The sequence below is a fragment of the Hypomesus transpacificus genome, chromosome 4, assembly GCF_021917145.1.
Source record: "Hypomesus transpacificus isolate Combined female chromosome 4, fHypTra1, whole genome shotgun sequence".
Classification (NCBI taxonomy): domain Eukaryota; kingdom Metazoa; phylum Chordata; class Actinopteri; order Osmeriformes; family Osmeridae; genus Hypomesus; species Hypomesus transpacificus.
The window spans coordinates 10,362,950-10,381,304 of record NC_061063.1 but is presented as its reverse complement, the minus strand read 5'-3'; the positions used below and the strand labels follow the sequence as shown (position 1 = coordinate 10,381,304).

The 18,355-nt window shown below is 49.1% G+C and overlaps 2 protein-coding genes across 2 annotated transcripts in view; both read left to right on the top strand.

Annotated features, from left to right (window-relative positions):
- The window catches only part of pkhd1l1.1 (PKHD1 like 1, tandem duplicate 1), a 32,983-nt gene extending 23,906 nt beyond the window's left edge, over positions 1 to 9,077 (top strand). The window contains exons 58-78 of the mRNA XM_047019730.1: positions 89 to 218; positions 1,089 to 1,262; positions 1,602 to 1,705; positions 2,113 to 2,227; positions 2,422 to 2,543; positions 2,773 to 2,863; positions 2,978 to 3,126; positions 3,255 to 3,377; positions 3,589 to 3,697; positions 3,869 to 3,985; positions 4,111 to 4,276; positions 4,505 to 4,737; positions 5,053 to 5,220; positions 5,658 to 5,815; positions 6,037 to 6,172; positions 6,315 to 6,665; positions 6,982 to 7,133; positions 7,459 to 7,605; positions 7,826 to 7,979; positions 8,449 to 8,823; positions 8,962 to 9,077. Of these exons, the coding sequence (XP_046875686.1) occupies positions 89 to 218; positions 1,089 to 1,262; positions 1,602 to 1,705; positions 2,113 to 2,227; positions 2,422 to 2,543; positions 2,773 to 2,863; positions 2,978 to 3,126; positions 3,255 to 3,377; positions 3,589 to 3,697; positions 3,869 to 3,985; positions 4,111 to 4,276; positions 4,505 to 4,737; positions 5,053 to 5,220; positions 5,658 to 5,815; positions 6,037 to 6,172; positions 6,315 to 6,665; positions 6,982 to 7,133; positions 7,459 to 7,605; positions 7,826 to 7,979; positions 8,449 to 8,823; positions 8,962 to 9,077 (3,390 nt within the window). The remainder of the gene's footprint in view (positions 1 to 88; positions 219 to 1,088; positions 1,263 to 1,601; positions 1,706 to 2,112; positions 2,228 to 2,421; positions 2,544 to 2,772; positions 2,864 to 2,977; positions 3,127 to 3,254; positions 3,378 to 3,588; positions 3,698 to 3,868; positions 3,986 to 4,110; positions 4,277 to 4,504; positions 4,738 to 5,052; positions 5,221 to 5,657; positions 5,816 to 6,036; positions 6,173 to 6,314; positions 6,666 to 6,981; positions 7,134 to 7,458; positions 7,606 to 7,825; positions 7,980 to 8,448; positions 8,824 to 8,961) is intronic.
- Positions 9,078 to 9,949: 872 nt separating this feature from the next.
- gdf6b (growth differentiation factor 6b) lies at positions 9,950 to 12,121 on the top strand. The gene is made up of 2 exons (XM_047019564.1): positions 9,950 to 10,383; positions 10,623 to 12,121. Exons 1-2 carry the CDS (start codon positions 10,038 to 10,040, stop codon positions 11,525 to 11,527), a joined length of 1,251 nt encoding a protein of 416 aa, XP_046875520.1. The 5' UTR covers positions 9,950 to 10,037; the 3' UTR covers positions 11,528 to 12,121.
- Positions 12,122 to 18,355: the final 6,234 nt, after the last annotated feature.

The following is an 18,355-nucleotide window of genomic DNA, read 5'->3' as shown; positions in this document are numbered from 1 at the left end:
TTTGTTATTTGTTTGTTTGTAAAAAATATTCACGGATGGAGCATTTTTCAAAAAACATGAATTTGTACTCAATGTGTTTTCTGCTTAGGTCGGGGACGAGATTGTCATTTCCACCACGAGCTATGATGCCAGGCAGACAGAGACACACCATGTCATGTCTGTTTCTGAGGACAGACAGACCCTGACTCTCAACCAGTCTCTGGCACACACTCACATAGGTCAGTTCATCTTATCAGGCCACACCTCTCCTAGCACAGCCACACCTCTCCTAGCACAGCCACACCTCTCCTAACACAGCCACACCTCTCCTAACACAGCCACACCTCTCCTAACACAGCCACACCTCTCCTGGCACAGCCACACCTCTCCTGGCACAGCCACACCTCTCCTAGCACAGCCACACCTCTCCTAGCACAGCCACACCTCTCCTAACACAGCCACACCTCTCCTAACACAGCCACACCTCTCCTAGCACAGCCACACCTCTCCTGGCACAGCCACACCTCTCCTAACACAGCCACACCTCTCCTAACACAGCCACACCTCTCCTAACACAGCCACACCTCTCCTAGCACAGCCACACCTCTCCTAACACAGCCACACCTCTCCTAACACAGCCACACCTCTCCTGGCACAGCCACACCTCTCCTAACACAGCCACGTGTCTCCTAGCACAGCCACACCTCTCCTAACACAGCCACACCTCTCCTAGCACAGCCACACCTCTCCTAACACAGCCACACCTCTCCTAACACAGCCACACCTCTCCTAACACAGCCACACCTCTCCTGGCACAGCCACACCTCTCCTAACACAGCCACGTGTCTCCTAGCACAGCCACACCTCTCCTAACACAGCCACACCTCTCCTAGCACAGCCACACCTCTCCTAACACAGCCACACCTCTCCTAACACAGCCACACCTCTCCTAACACAGCCACACCTCTCCTAGCACAGCCACACCTCTCCTAACACAGCCACACCTCTCCTAGCACAGCCACACCTCTCCTAACACAGCCACACCTCTCCTAACACAGCCACACCTCTCCTAACACAGCCCCTGACGTTAGCATGTGTGTCGTCCCCAGCGGAGGTGCACAGCGTGGCTGGCTCATCTCACAGCTACAGGCTGGCAGCAGACGTGGGCCTGCTCAGCAGGAACATCAGGATCACAGGCCAGGACTACGCACAGATGTTCCAGGAGTCGTTTGGAGCCAGAGTGCTGGTGGGAACCTTTTCCTCAAAGGGGATCGAGTACAAAGGTAAAGAAGCACCTGCAGCGTCCGAGACACCAACTAAACCTGACGTGACGTGTTTATCTAGCGAGGAAACTTACAGCTCAGGAGGATTTGAACGTGCGATCTTTTGACCTGCAGTCAAATGCTCCCACCAGTGAGCTGTTGTGGTACCAATGTCTGGTCCCTTCACCGATTTGGTACGCGGAGGGGAGGTATTGTCTTTGTATCTGCAGGTCAAGCGGTTGCAGATTCAAATCCCTCCTGTACTGCCCTTTGCTCTGGATGAACGTGTCTGCTGAGTGAATATGGTATTATTATGCTGTTCTTCCATTACTGAGCTCCAGCTGTTGTCTTCCTGTTAAGGCAAGGCCCAGATCAGGAACGTGGAGTTCTACCACACTGGCCAGGAGGGATGGACTGACTACTCGGATCCTCGCTACTCTCTGACCTTCCTCAACCTGAGAGAGGTCGGTCCCGCTCTGTCACTTACCCACAGCTGAGAACACTCTCACTGACTGGACCTTAGCTTTGTCAAGAATATCCACATTTCAGTGCTAATATACTAGTTATGAGCTTGCTCATGCTTAAAACATGTACATTGGACTGCCTGTGCAGTAAAAAAAATACTGATCCCTTGATAAGATTTCTTAAAATGATGTGTTGTTTGCTTAAGTTAAGTCACTAGATGAGACATTTGTACTACAAAACAAGCCCAACTACATTTAAAATCTAAAAACAAGATGATCAAACTCCATTAGACGTACGGTTTTGGCAGTGCACACACTGTGGGCATTTAAACACGAGATGATATCCAAGCACTTTTATGTGGTCTTGTCGATCGAAAAATGACAAAGCACCTTGTTTTCTCCTTCAGGAGTCGTACGTCCAGGGCTGCTCCTTCCATCACGGCTTCTCTCCTGCCATCGGGGTGTTTGGGACGGTCTGGATGAACATCGACGACAACGTTGTGTACCACACTGTTGGACAAGGTAGCTCTTTCTCTCTCTGCTCACCCTTCTGACACCACACTCTGCGTTGAAGGAAAAAACCCAGAGAGACGATTATAAGGGTTTTCGGATCGGCTATACATGCTGTTCTGTGGGCATGTGTGAAGTCCTCTGTAGAGAGGGTTCACAGTGTGTGATGGGATGTAGTGTTCTGAGAGCTCACTGTATCTCCTCAGGTATCAGAGTGGTGGGCAGTGAGGCGGCACTGCGTAGGAACCTGGTGACCCTGACCCTGTGGCCTGGCTCCTACAGGGGCAGACAGGAGGCTTTCAACTATGACTGGAACGCTGCCATCGAGGTAGGAGTGCTCGGCAACAGACACAGTTAGAGACAGACGGAAAAGCAGGGAGAGAAAGTGGAAGACATGCAGGGAATGAGCGTGGTCGGACTGGAAGCTGGGCCCTGGAGTAAGGCCTGAGTGGAACACACTCTGCTTTAGGAGCCACCAGGGCACCCCCAGAGCCTTTGACTTTAGATCTACAGGTTAAAATACCCCTAAGTATCTCTCTTTGTCCATTCACTGCCAGGTGAACGAGGGATTAAACGTGGTGTTGCAGGACAACGTTGTGGCAGGCTACGAAAGAGTTGGGTACCGCATCGATGGAGAGCCATGCCCAGGTACAGCACATACAGGATCCTGATCGTCCTGACAACGTAACATAAACTCACAGGCTGTGTGTCAGTTATCTCCCTGACTGTGTGTGACTGTGTGTGACTGTGTGCCCTGGGCAGGCTGGTGGAACCCTATGGAGATGTGGCGTGGTAACGAGGCTCATGGAGGTCTCTACGGCGTCTACCTCAACCAGGACGGCCTGGCTGGCTGCTCTCTCATCCAGGGTTTCAATATCTGGCGGAGCTACGACAACGCTATCTACTACCAGGTAGGCCTTCCCCCCGGACACCTGGGAGTGTTTATAGTGTTGAACTTACCATCACCTTACCAACCCTGGGCATGGATCATGTGGTATCATGTTCCTGGACCTGACGTGTGTTTGTGTTGAGTCTGCAGGTGTCGATGAGTGTGGTGGTAGCTAATGTGACACTGGTGGACAATGGGGTGGGAATCATCTCCTTCATCTTCGCCCCGCCCTCGCTCTCCCACATGTACTCAAACAAGACTGTGCACATCCAGGTGAGAGGCTGGACTGCTGCTGAGCTTCTGTCTGGCTCGTGCCTGTGTCCCTGTGCTGTTTGTTATGGATGTCAGAGTGGACTGCTCTATCATCCCTACTCTCCTAGATCCTGGAAATATGTTCTACTGTGTCAATCTCAGATATACTGCATCAGAAGCCTCAGGTGAGATGACACGAGCACTGTCCTGACTGTAGTTCCTCCTCTTCTAGGATGCTGTGATCGTGGGGAGTAGCCCCAACTTTAACTGCTCCGACGGGGTGCCGGCCAACGACTACAACATCCAGAACAGTGCGGACCATAGAGCTCCTCGACCTCAAGGTACAGGCTCACCCCTCACCTCAGGGGGGCGGAGATCCACCCTGTGCATGACTCACCCCTCACCTCAGGGGGGCGGAGATCCACCCTGTGCATGACTCACCCCTCACCTCAGGGGGGCGGAGATCCACCTTGTGCATTCAGCTCACCTCAATGTTCCCTTGTGTTGTATAGGAGGCAGGGCTGGGATCTGCTGGCCGACCTTTGAATCTGGACACAACGAGGGCCCAAAGATGTCCCTCCAGGGTATAACTAGCTACAACGCCATCAGCGGCCTGATGACTGTGACTGGTCAGTTCTGTTTTCTGCTCTGAACTTCTGCTCTCAGCTTTATTTAATAACTCTGCCGCTGTGCCCTCCTTCACACCACGTGTTCACCTTGTCCTCGCTGTGCCCTCCTTCTCTCCGCCACCCAGACACGACCTTTGTGGGGTTCAGGACCGTGTGCTCCAGCCAGAGGAACGCCATGTTCATGACCCACCCCGGCAACGACGACCTGCAGCACCCAGTACAAGTGCAGAGGCTGACGGTGCTGGACAGCACCGATGACAGCAAGGTCTTCATCCACAGGCCAAACCTAGCGTAAGTAGCCTGAAACACACCAAACACAAGTCTCAAACACAAAGAACTAAACCGTTCATGTACACTAAGCACTACTACATCATCTTTGCAAGTCTCATTTTTGAATCAAATCACTCTGACAAACAAAAGCAGTCAGCTCTTGCGTGTTTTCACGCTCAGAGACGTACCTCACAGCCCGTGTTTCGAGTTTGCGTTTATTTCGCGGTGTGTTTGTCTCCCCCACCTCAGCAAGATTAACCCATCTGACTGTGTGGACATGGACTGTGACGCCATGAAGAAGGCCACCCTCAGGGACAGGGACGGCAGCTTCCTGGGAGCCGTGGGCTCCGTGGTGCCCCAGTCTGAGTACGGCTGGAACGGTGACAGCAGGAGAGGCCTGGGAGACTACCGCATCCCCACGGTCATGCTCACCCACCCTAACGGCAGCAGGATCCCTGTGGACAGTATTGCTCCTAACAAGGGTAACGTAAACCCTCACTATGACTTCATGGAGACACTATGAACACCATCACTCCTAGCAAGAATAATGCATCCATGAAGTTTATACTGTTTGTAGTCTTTCGTTTTCCATAAGCCTGAGTTCACAGTTCCAACTGACAGAATGTAGAAGCTTGGCACAGTGGGCCACAATGATGAGTTTTATGTTGAGACTTAGTAATAATAATAATACAATCGTCTGCCAAATCACTTAGTTCTTCAAAACAACATGTTGAACCTGCGATGTCTTCATCAGAAGTCAGATCCTCTAACCACTGAGCTGTACCTTCTCTCCCCAGGGGTGATCAGAGACTCCAGCTGCACATACGTGACCTCCTGGCAGAGCTACAAGTGCTTCGGGCTCACCTACAAGCTGATGGTGATTGAGAGTCTGGACCCTGACACTGAGACCAGACGGCTGTCCCCGGTGGCCGTGCTGGGAGGCTCCTACGTGGACCTGCTGAACGGTAACATCTGTTCCAGTCCCACAAATGATGCCAGACACTACAGTCCTGTGGCACACACAGATATCAGATTGATTTCATTTTACTGTCAATCCTTTAGATTTATTGGTTGCTATCAGGATGTGGTCTATTCTGCAAATATGTCAAAAAGTGTTTCTGAATATTAACATGAACTGCCTCAAAAGGCGGGGTAGATACACTTGGTGAACCTTGCCTTAACCCAAGCAGTTTTTGCTTGAGTTTGAAAGGATTCAAACCCAAATAATCCTTAACTTCTTCATAAACTGTGCAACGGAACCTTGCAACTGAGGGTGGGAAATACTAATGTGTGAGATAACAATAGGATGGAAAAAACAAGGTCTTGTTTGATGGTCGGGGGGGGTGTTTGACCATAACAAACAGCAAAAGGATGACCCCCCCCCCCCCCCCATGTGCTGCAGGCCCTCAGGACCACGGCTGGTGCTCTGGGTACACCTGCCAGAAGAGACTGTCTCTGTTCCACAGCCTGGTGGCCACAGGGAGGGGCTACGACGTCTTCTTCAGCAGCGTCACCCCTCAGAAGCTGAGATTCATGCTGCTCAACGCCGACCCCTCAGAGGTCAGAGGTCATGCCCTGACCCTAGTTGAGGGCAGCTTTCATCTGCTCTTGTTGCCTCTTACGTAACATGACTTTACATCACTGAGGAGACAGATTACTAACATACTTTACTTATGTTATTCGGTTTTACTTCTGATAAGTTGAATGACATTATTAACATGTGTTGAGTTTGTTTTCGTCATTATTTCTAATTTCTGGTCCCTTTTCTTCCTGTTTTCCAGTCTGTCAGAGTGTGTGTGTTTTACTCAAACCTTCAACGCCTGGATGTGTATGTGAATAACTCCTTGGTTCCTCCAAACAACGCCATCTGGAACGCGGCCAGGACCGACTACACCCTTCAGAGCCCCGTCTTCCCAGGTACCGTGACCTGACCAGGACAAACACCAATCACACGACACAACACATTACTTGACACGACACCTGACGGGTCACTTGACAGGTCACCTGACACGTCACCTGACATGAGATTACATTCAAAACACACCCTCCCTCCGTTCAGGTCAGTTTGTTCCAGACCTGAACTCCACCGCCGGCTCCAACTACTTTGACGATAAATACAACATGCTGGAGCTGCTGCTGAGAGGCTCTGTGCCTTTGGAGATTCGAACATCTCCTCTCATCCTGGTCTCCTTCCAGCTGCCTGCCATGACTGTGGAGCTGTTCTTCGGGGACGACCTGATCCGGAACCTGGCCCTGTTCCTCAAGGTTCCCTCCAGCATGATCCGCATCACCAAGATCGTGCGTGAGAACGTGCGCAGCCGGCGCATGAGGAGGGACACGGGTCTGACTGTGCAGCTGGAGATCAGGAGATCTGTGGTCCAGGACATCACCAACACCACTAGTGCCAACGGTAACTAGATGGAGACAATATCACACACACTCAAACACACACAGAGAATCAGTGGAGTGATGTTAAGGAGATTCTGATTAACACTGTGAGTGTTGATACTACAATGATACTGTAAAACATTGTCTGCCCAGTGTTACAGTAATACTGGGATTGCTGCAGTACACTGTACACTGACAACATTGGGGATTGGTGTTAGGAGGATAACTGACAAACACTGTACATTCATCTCAGTTACACCACTTGAGGCCATTTTTTGCAATTAAGGGCCCCGAAAACAACTCTCTCTACTCTCCCTTTCTCTCTCTGTGTGTTTCAGAGGCGGATTCATTCTATCTGCTGAAGAACATCGTCAGTGACCTGAGCATGACTGCCATCATTGGGAACCTCAGTATGGCTATTGGCTTCAACATATCGCAATTCGGCGTAGTCCCTCCCCCCCCCCCAGCCTCTGACCCTACCTGGAGCCAGGTGAGAGGGGACAAACACAATCACCTCACAGTCTCATCCAGACAAACACAATCACCTCACAGTCTCATCCAGACAAACACAATCACATCACAGTCTCATCTTGTTTCTTTAGGCTTTGTAGCGTTCTCTGTGATGAGGCCTGACCTTTCTCATGAACTCTCAAGTTCTACTAACAAAACCAGAACCCTAACCCAGAATATTTACCATGAATGGCACATGAGTTATAGCTCAGTAGTTACAGTATTTGACTGCAAATCAAGAGGTTGCTGGTTATAAACCCCCTGCATGTCGCTCTGAATGAACACACAGCACGATGTGTCCGCAGGCTGCGTCTGTAGACGTGACGAGGGTGGAGCCTCAGGAGATCTTTGTGTTGGCCGTGATCAAGCTGGTGCTGGTGGTGTCCCCGGAGCCGGGTCCTTACCCGGGCCCCCTGCTGACTCAGCCTCACCTGCTGGCCCTGGACAGCCAGGTGAGGACCAGGCTGTTAGAGAGAACGCCTCCTCTGAAGCACACACACCTGGGCCTTTAAGTAGTCAGCCCTGATAAATAGAACATCAAAACAATAAAACTCTCCTCATCTCTCCTCATCTCTCCTCTTCTCTCCTCCCCCCTCCTCCCCCCTTCTCTCTTCTTCTGTTCTCCTCCTCCCTCCTTTTCTCTACTTTTCTCTCATCCTCTTCCCTCCTCAGGGTGACTGTGTGGCTGTGGGCTTGTCATCCCTCTCAGCTATAGCAACGCTCAAGGACTCCAGTGGTAACACTGTGTCTGGCCTGGTAGGCGACACCAGCATACGCTTCAGTGGCTGCTGGGCCAACTACACCAACCTAGGCATCATGACCACGGGTACGTCTCTGCTCCTCTGGGAACCACTGTCTCCTCATGTTGAAGCTGATTATGGGTCGCCCTGGCAGCTAGCCGGGTAGAGCACGTACCACAAAAGCTGAGGCCTTACTGCAGGGAATACCAAATATTTCAAAATATTTTATTTGTTTAACAATTCAACCCTTTATCTAAAGCGACGTACACATACTGCCTACAGACAGCAGAAGATCAAGAATCAGAAGTGTTTATTTCTAACAGGATTTAAGTGGTTGGAGTCAATGAATTATGTATATTTGAAAACACCATATTCTCCATCAGGAAAATGATTCTGTGCATTGGTTTATGAATTTTTTTCAGATAACATATTTGATTTTGAATGCTCCAAACTATAAATTGGCTCTTCTGTTTCACAGTGGTATCACGATCAACATGCCAATTCTGTAAAAATCCAATGACTGGTATATAATGGTTGGATGATTGTTTTCCGCAGGAGAGAACTTGACAATGTGGTTCACACTGATGGAGTGGAACACTCAGTCACTGAGGTCTTTCTCAGTCAAGGAGACACCGACCACTGCCACGCCCCTAACCAATAACACTGAAACCCCCTCAGCCACTGGTCTCACCACCACCTCCACCCCTGGTCCCACCACCACCACCCCTGGTCCTACCACCTCCACCCCTGGTCCCACCACCACCCCTGGTCTCACCACCACCCCTGGTCTCACTACCACCCCTGGTCTCACCACCACCCCTGGTCTCACCACCACCCCTGGTCTCACTACCACCCCTGGTCCCACCACCACCCCTGGTCTCACCACCACCCCTGGTCTCACTACCACCCCTGGTCCCACCACCACCCCTGGTTCCACCACCACCACCACCCCTGGTTCCACCACCACCACCACCCCTGGTCCCACCTCGACCCCTGGTCCCACCACCACCCCTGGTACTACCTCCTCATCTGCCAGTCCAAGCATCACCATTCCCACCATGAACACAGAATCCACCACAATAGATGACACCATCTTTGGTTCCAGCACTACTCTCTCTAGCTCAGCCACCATCTTACTGGTCAGCATCATCTCTGCATCCAGCCTCCTGTTTCTGGGACTGTAGAGGATAATACTGATTTGTCAACTCAAATCTATCAGGGTCTTTTGCACAAAATATGAACATGTCAATGAAGCACTGTATTTATGCAGAGAAGATTCTGGTATACCTACTGACGGCCCTGCCACTTTAGTTTCATTCTCTACCATTTTCTTTCTGTTATTGTTACAGCCTATAAAAGTGATGTAAGAGATAGAAATATTAGAATATTTTTTCAGATATTAAGAATACATGGGAGTTATGTTATATAATATATATTTTTTCACATATGTTATGGGCTAATGTTTAGGGGACTTCCTTCTTTTAATGATCAAACCCGTCTTTTTAATAAACCATATTTGAAATATGTAAACCGCAGTTTTTTCTTGTGTCAGATTAATCAATTAAATTAAGTTTGGATGGTAAATTGTTTGGGCATCGCTTGCAAGATACTGTCCATGGTGCTGAAAGGCCGACATGACAACATGATGCTGTTAACGACGCTCTCGTTCGAATGCAGCTCTTCTCTTCTCCACTAGAGGGCCGTATAGGCTCTGTTCGGCGTAATGAGCCTCGCAGTCTGACTGTATCGATCATAGATGTAGGCTGTTGCTGGTGAATGATAGGCCACATGTTCAAAAAGTCATCCTAAAGTTTAGATTGTAATTTTTTAAGGGGACAAGCAATGGCTAAAATACATTTTAAACACAGGCATACATAACTATGTCGTACCTTATTGGTGGCAATAGTTTGTACCTTGTAGAAATAAACGAAACTGGACCCAGAGGAAGTCTGCTAGCCGGCAGGTGGGCGTGCTCTTGTGCGCCTACGGGACCGATTTTGTTCAGTGACGTCAGTACAGTGCACGGTCCTCCGCAGACGTTGAGAAGGCACTTGTTGCATGTGGATGTCCTGCGTCGTCCGGTCCGTGGTCCCACCGCCACACGAATCACTCAATATCATACGAAATTTTCATCGGCGGATAGAATGGACTTTTACCGAATAACTACACTATATGCAGCTCTGGTATGTGCTGGGGAATTACCTTGTTTACGAACATTTGCTATTTATCTACCATCCGTTCCCAAGAGCGCTAAGGTAACTAAGTTGTTTGATGGGCACGAGAAGTCAACACATTTTAAAGACTTTTATACGTCATCATCGAGCGAGAGACATTACAAAAGTAATTCTGAAGACCCAATTGAACCGCACGATTATATGCTCTCCATTTATAAGACTTTTTCTACAGCAGAAAAATTGGGTCTCAATGCGAGTTTCTTTAGGTCATCAAAAGCTGCCAACACCATAGCAAGTTTTGTGGACATCGGACAAGGTACGTAAAATCCAACAATGTCTAATTAAGAGACAAGGTAAGAGAGAACAAGCAATACCTGCCAATGGTGAGTTTGATCAGTTCTCAGTTTGAGATGATCACACTGATCAGAGTTTCGACCCTTGGTTGACCCCTAGACATAAACTGATCATGGTAAACGGTCATGAGATTCCATTGACAAAGTCCTTGAGAATATTCCCACAGAATGAATGTGAGTCATGATTGAATGCTTTTCACAGATGGCCTCCCACGTTCCCCTGTGCGAAGACAGCAGTATCTGTTTGACGTCTCAAGTCTCTCAGACAACGCTGAAGTTCTGGGGGCAGAGCTGAGGATATACACCAAAGTCTCTGGAAATTTCAGGATATCGGAAACAGGACCAGTGGACATCCAGCTCCTCTCCTGTCACACTCAACAGCTGCTGGACTCCCAAACACTGGATCTTCAAGATTCCCAGAGGCCCAGGTGGGAAGTTCTGGATGTGTGGGAGATATTCAAGGACTGGCAGCGCAGGACTGAGGGGAAGCAGTTCTGTCTGGAACTCAAGGCCATGTTGGACAACCCTGAGAAGGAGCTGGACCTGAACAGTCTGGGCTTCCACAGGAGTGCACGCCCGCAGCAGAAGAAAGCCATCCTCGTAGTCTTCACCAGGTCCAGAAAGAGACAGACTCTGTTCAGTGAACGAAGAGAGAGTACGTCGTCATGGAGCCAGACGGCGCAGGAGAGCGGTCGTCTGTCTAAGGCCTCCAGGACACGGCGCACTGTCACGTCCAAGAACAGCCAGCACGGCAAGAGGCACAGCCGGCACGGCAAGAGGCACAGCAGGAAGTCCAGATGCAGCAAGAAGCCGCTTCACGTGAACTTCAGAGAGCTGGGCTGGGATGACTGGATCATCGCACCTCTGGATTACGAGGCGTACCACTGCGAGGGCGTGTGTGACTTCCCTCTCAGGTCCCACCTGGAGCCCACCAATCACGCCATCATCCAGACTCTCATGAACTCCATGAACCCGAGCAACATGCCCCCCAGCTGCTGCGCCCCGTCCAAACTCACCCCCATCAGCATCCTGTACATAGATGCAGGAAACAATGTGGTGTATCAGCAGTACGAAGACATGGTGGTTGAGTCCTGTGGCTGTAGGTAGGAAGGACCATGTGTTTTCAGTGAGTGGGAGATCAGATCCTGTTTGGTAGGGAGGTTAATGACCAAGCCTGTAAATGTACGGTCTCTGGGACGTGTGATGGAGTGGTTGATATGATAGCCAGGGTCTCAGAGCTTTGTCGTGTTAATGACCTTCCTCTTAAACTTTCACACGTTTCAGTACGTGTTTAAGAGCCAAAATGACCGAAAACCGATCATTGGCTACATCAAGTAAAGTGAACACAGCTTTTTTGGGCACTTTGTCACAGCCTCTGGACTGTCCATGTCTTAAAGAACCTGACCCTTTGTTGGGTGTGATTCAACTGCACTTCCACCAAACACACCGAAGGTTTGTAGGTGTACAGGCTGTGTGGTGAGGTGACGACTGGAGGGACTGAGGAACGTGTTTATCCTGCCATGCACTGATGTTCATATTAACATATGTAAATAATGGATATGGAAAGTATAATTAATGTTCTATAGCTAAGTTATTATATCTCTAGTTTCTCTAGTTTGAGTGGTTGGCTGAGGTCCCCATGCCAATACAATCTCATTTCAAGATTTGCTTTTTGTGATGATAATTATTGACTACACACATGTTCTCTGTTATTGACGACCCCATTATAACTACAGTTTTGTGTAATTTGTGTTTTAATCTTACATTTAGCCTTTTATGTATAATGTTGTTTTTTCTGAGATTTTTTCGATACCCAGATATAAGATAATTTACACTTTTGCGAAACTCAACACCAAATATTTACTCAAATGAAAAATAACGTCATTTATTTTACCTGTAAACTGTAAGTCTAATAGGTAAATTAAATTATCATTGTATTAATGTATTTTCCTCACATTTTGTCTATGCAGAGCATTTGCGTCTCATTTAGTCTTAAACGTTTGTATTGATTTGTTTAGAAGTTTCTGGTAAAGAGCTGTTGATGCCACAGCTTGTTTGTTGTCCACTTCAGACTTAAGAGACACCAAACCAACCTGTTTACAAATGAGCATCAGCACCTGTCCAACCTGTCCTCTTCATTAAACCAGTACTCCTACATCCTATGCAGAGGTCACATAATCAGTACATTCCACAGGGCTGCAGCAGAACCACATAGTAATCACAGTATACGTCGCTCTTCACAACGGTGATTTTGATTCGTTGACCTGACTGGTCGACTTTTCATCCCCAGTTTTATGACACTGTGTTGCATCCAAACACTGACGTGTTGAGTGACAGTTTGGGAGGTGAGCGGAGGGTCAGAAGGCTGGATCCAGAGGAGATCTCCGGATCCCCTGGGTGGTGGGTGTGTGTCTGGCTGAAGGGGGGCAGTGGGACAAACAAATGAGTTGGCAGATGTAGAGACTGACCCGGTGTCTCAAGCCACATTCAGGCCGTGGCCCTCCACACAATGGCGGGAGAGGATCCTAACATCAGATTAGGCATGTCTTTTCCTCTAAGGTCGGAGGTCAAGTGTCCCATTGTCTCTGTAGCCTGTGTGCATTCAACAAGACACACATCCCTTCAGAAAGGAGCTGCAGAGGGAGAGGGAAGGGGACCTGGGGCAGGAAGGCATGAGGCTTTGCAGGACTCCCATGCCTAGGACTACCCTCAGCCCTTTACAATAAGGTACAATATAAAAAGGGGTGGTGGCTTTAAACAGCTGCTCTGAGCAGCCAATCAGAGAACAAAAGGCTGGAATGTGTGGTGTCTAAAGGGGCATCTGGTGGAGCTGGGCTGTGCTAACCCTGACCAGGGGACAGGGAACACACTAACCCTGACCAGGGGACACACTAACCCTGACCAGGGGACAGGGGACACATTAACCCTGACCACGGGACACACTAACCCTGACCAGGGGACAGGGGACACACTAACCCTGACCAGGGGACACACTAACCCTGACCAGGGGACAGGGGACACATTAACCCTGACCACGGGACACACTAACCCTGACCAGGGGACAGGGGACACACTAACCCTGACCAGGGGACACACTAACCCTGACCAGGGGACACACTAACCCTGACCAGGGGACACACTAACCCTGACCAGGGGACAGGGGACACACTAAGTCAGCAGTTTGACTGAGCATCAGTCTGTTGGTTTTATATCAAAGTCGTTTATTTGAAACTTGGGATTCTTCGCTGGGAGGAGAAATGAATCAGTATCCATCCTGGTGTTGGTGTTAATGATTATGCCACACAAATGAATGTTTTCAATGCACTCAAACATGTGACTGTTCACCCACTGTCATCTGTTTGCTCTTGTTCTCGTTGAATGTCTTTGAAGAGAAAGTCCTCCTTCACCCTTCTGACTGATGCACAGGTGGAGGAGAGCTGTTTCAGACCTATGGTTCAGCAGAATGCTAACAGCAGGTCAGGGCGACGGTCTAATCCATGGAGGAAAGGCTCTTCCATGGGTCACTGCTGTTGGCAGACAAGTCTCCTCTTGAGCAAAGACAGCACTGCATGTTCTAGTCAGACTCTGTGCTCTGGGCTCGACACATGCTACCCACCCTGGACAGTCTAGAGGAGGGAGGGAGGGCTGAACGTTGTAGAACAGAAGGTGTAATGCATTCTAGAACAGAGGGCTGATGGGTCTTCCTTTGCCTCTGTAACTGCCTTAACCTGGTCACAGGAGAAGAAGAACCATTTATTGACCATGCGAGACACACACACGTGCAGACAACAGCAACACCAGCACACACACACACGCTTGAGGGTCCAATGTCCACTAATGAAATTCCCTCTCTGCTGTCCTCCCATCCTGCTATGCTTCCTCCACGCGCAGCCAGCAGCAGAGATCAGCCGCACTGAGAGGACGGGAGGCTGGCCAGAGGCAGGCAGGACAGCAATCTGGGCTGCATGGTTTTATATCGAGGTTCTTTGTGGAGGAAACCCATGTGAGCAAGGGGTGAACATTCAAACTCCACAGAGTCAGGCCCGAGAGGGCAGCAGACAGGCCCGAGAGGGCAGCAGACAGGCCCGAGAGGGCAGACAGGCCCGAGAGGGCAGCAGTTACTGTGAGACTGCAACAAGAACATCCGTGAACACAAGCACACACAGGACATCTGAACAGCTTTCAATTATGAACGTTCTCATATGAAACACCTGGTTCTGATTGGGTAGATATAGTAAATACACTTGACATTAGTTTTAGGTGAAGTCGTACGGTACTTGAAGAAAGACAGTAAGTAGATGCAGGGTTTGTCCTCTTTCACATGCTCAGGCTGAATCACAAGCAGGGTCTGGACTTGTTTTGTACATGAGTGGTCGGGTCTCAGTGACAGCGCTGCTCGTGTTGTTTTACAGTCAGTCTGCATTGGAAATGTGAACCAGATGAGCAGGGTTCCACAGTGAATCAGCCTCCCGGTAATTAAAACTGCCTGCTGAGGGCTCTTTACTACACGGCCAGATCACAGATCATCACTTTCTTCTCACATCAAAAGGAAATGACACAGGACACAAGGCCAACCATTAGTGAGTATATTTCACCTAAAAGATCACAGACATTCATTGGCCAGTTGATTACCTGCAGATTGTCTGTTTTCTTTCATTCCCTTTGGTCCTCAATGACAAGGAGAGAACCTGCCAGTGGAGGCATTTCTTCCTTTCAACACATTTGAAGCACTATTAGTTAGTTGGGGCCTAGCTGTGTGTTTTCAAGGTTCTTCTGTCGGTTCAACAGACCCTTACCCTGTCTATTGGGCAGTACTGCTCTCTGCCCTGTCTGCTGGGCAGTCCTGCTCTCTGCCCTGTCTGCTGGGCAGTCCTGCTCTCTGCCCTGTCTGCTGGGCAGTCCTGCTCTCTGCCCTGTCTGCTGGGCAGTCCTGCTCTGTTTGTGAATATCAAACACTGCCCAGACAATCCACTATTGTCCAAGGTGCTGAGGGCTGAACATTTTTAAACACCTTGTAAAATCAGTTGCAGGTGCAATCAGCCAAGCATCACCGATTCTGTTCCTAACAAAACTGCTTCTTTTCCATTAATATTCCCTGAAAGTAACGGTGGGCAAGTGGTATTTGGGGAAAGTAGAAAAGCAAGTCTTCAGGTCAATAAAAATCAAAAACGGTGTGATTGACTTTGAAGCCCTTTGCCTTTTGAGGGAAACCCAAAACCGAGTGCTTCTGGAGAGAGGGGGCTGGTTGAGGCTGGGGAGGAAATGCTGTGTGACACTAACAGGCTGGACCAGGAAGTGTTGATGGACTGAATGAAACGAGGGCTGGAGGGCCGGGGGTCGGGGGTCGCGCTGTGACACGACATGGGTTCGAAAAAGCCCCGCTGCTGTGCCACACACACACTCCACACACACTCACCACACCACATACACACACCACACGCACACATTCAGAAATGTAATTTCTTCCACTACTTGTTTAACAAACTACAGTGAGTGAATGGATTCACATGCCCAACTAATTAGCTCTACAAACAAAAGTCATGTTTTGTTCTTGGCCAGACATTTCCAGCACTTTTACTTCTAATTCTGCGAGCCTACAGCACCCAGATGTGGTTTCCACACAAAGTCCCAAAGGATTAAGTCCGTTTGACTGAATGTGTGTTTTTATCACCACAGTGTATACACACTGTTCTAAAGAGGCTGTCTTCTCACCTTTATATTAAATCCAGTAAAGATCTATTCTATTCTATTGATGAGATAAAAAGGCCCACATTCTTTACATCTTTGAGCTTCTGTAACTCCTCAGAGCTCATGACTATCTGTTTTCAATTACTGCTCATATGCCGTCAAAGTATTGTATGGTAACTCCAGGAAGAAATATTTTACATGCAATAACCACAATAATAGAGAATTACAGTTTTGCTAACTCTGACTGCATGAACCGTTGGGTCTGGTTCTTCTCTCCCAGACAGACAGCAGTGAAACCCAGACGCAGTTCTCAGCGTTGTCAGAACAGCGCAGCAGGCTCCAGTCTGTGTATTTATGGTTTATTCCTCCACGCTGAAGCAGAGTGGCGAGAGGATTGTGATGAAAGCATGTTTTGATCTGTGAGCCACTTGACTTTGAGAGGCATGGGAGAGGTCACTGTGGAGTGGCCTGAACCGTAGGGTGAAACAGACCTCTCACTAAGCATTTATACACCACAGTACATTCGTCTCAAACCAAACAAGTTACATCAGGGTGGACTGAAGTGTAGAGAACAGTTAAGGATGAAGAGTCACTAAGTACCCGTCATCATGTCTGCAACAATAAAACATTAAATCATTCAATGAGAAATAATGAAAGTGATCTGTAGGTGTTGTGGTCTGCGCTGTGTAAGACACGGCAGGTCTGCCATCCTCTCTGATCCTGACTGGCCTAGTTCACCTTTACGTGTTGATTGCTCTTAGAGCCTGATGTCCAGATTGGGCAGTGTTCCCATGGAGATTAGATGCTCTGGTCCAAAGCTGTTTCAACAGGTCACTTGCGGAGGGTCAAAGGTCAATTGCATAGTAGTGCCTAATGGTAGCAAATAACGTCAATCACCCTAACAGGATCAGTGGTGAGACTTGTGCCTGACTTGGGGTGGAATGTGGGGAATCCCAAGGTTAAGGTTAGGGTTAGTCCGAAGGTTAAGCTGGTGCCATGCAGCAGCAGACGCTGTTTCAGGAGCACACACACACACACCGCACGCACACACACACATACAAGCACATACACACACCGCACGCACACACACACACACCGCACGCACACACACACATACAAACACATACACACACCGCACGCACACACACACATACAAGCACATACACACACCGCACGCACACACACACACACCGCACGCACACACACACATACAAGCACATACACACACCGCACGCACACACACACACACCGCACGCACACACACACATACAAGCACATACACACACCGCACGCACACACACACATACAAGCGCATACACACACCGCACGCACACACACACATACAAGCACATACACACACCGCACGCACACACACACATACAAGCACATACACACACACATACAAGCACATACACACACCGCACGCACACACACACATACAAGCACATACACACACCGCACGCACACACACACATACAAGCACATACACACACCGCACGCACACACACACATACAAGCACATACACACACCGCACGCACACACACACACACCGCACGCACACACACACATACAAGCACATACACACACCGCACGCACACACACACACACCGCACGCACACACACACATACAAGCACATACACACACCGCACGCACACACACACATACAAGCGCATACACACACCGCACGCACACACACACATACAAGCACATACACACACCGCACGCACACACACACATACAAGCACATACACACACACATACAAGCACATACACACACCGCACGCACACACACACATACAAGCACATACACACACCGCACGCACACACACACATACAAGCACACACACACAAGCTCGCACACACACACACACACAGAGCTCCACATGGGGCAGGTACAGCTCACTCACCATCAGTCAGCACCCTAAACCACCCCTATCAATCCTACACATGACCTCATTCCATCTGAGAGACACAAGTAGCAACATAGTCCTCTCCTAATTCCTCAGTTATGGGTTAGAGTTAGCTAGTTACGGCCGGATGACACATTCTCACCATGTGGAAGAGTTTGATCTGCAGTGAAAAAAAGGGCCTCATAAATGTCTGTCACTTGTAAGATCTGTTGAGACTGCCTCAAATTGACTCTGTAACAAATGACCCTGCCTCAGACGAGTCAACAAATGATGAGATGTGGGACTGTGACCTTGTTGATGTCTCAGACTCAAACCCACGCAGAGCCCGCAAGGAT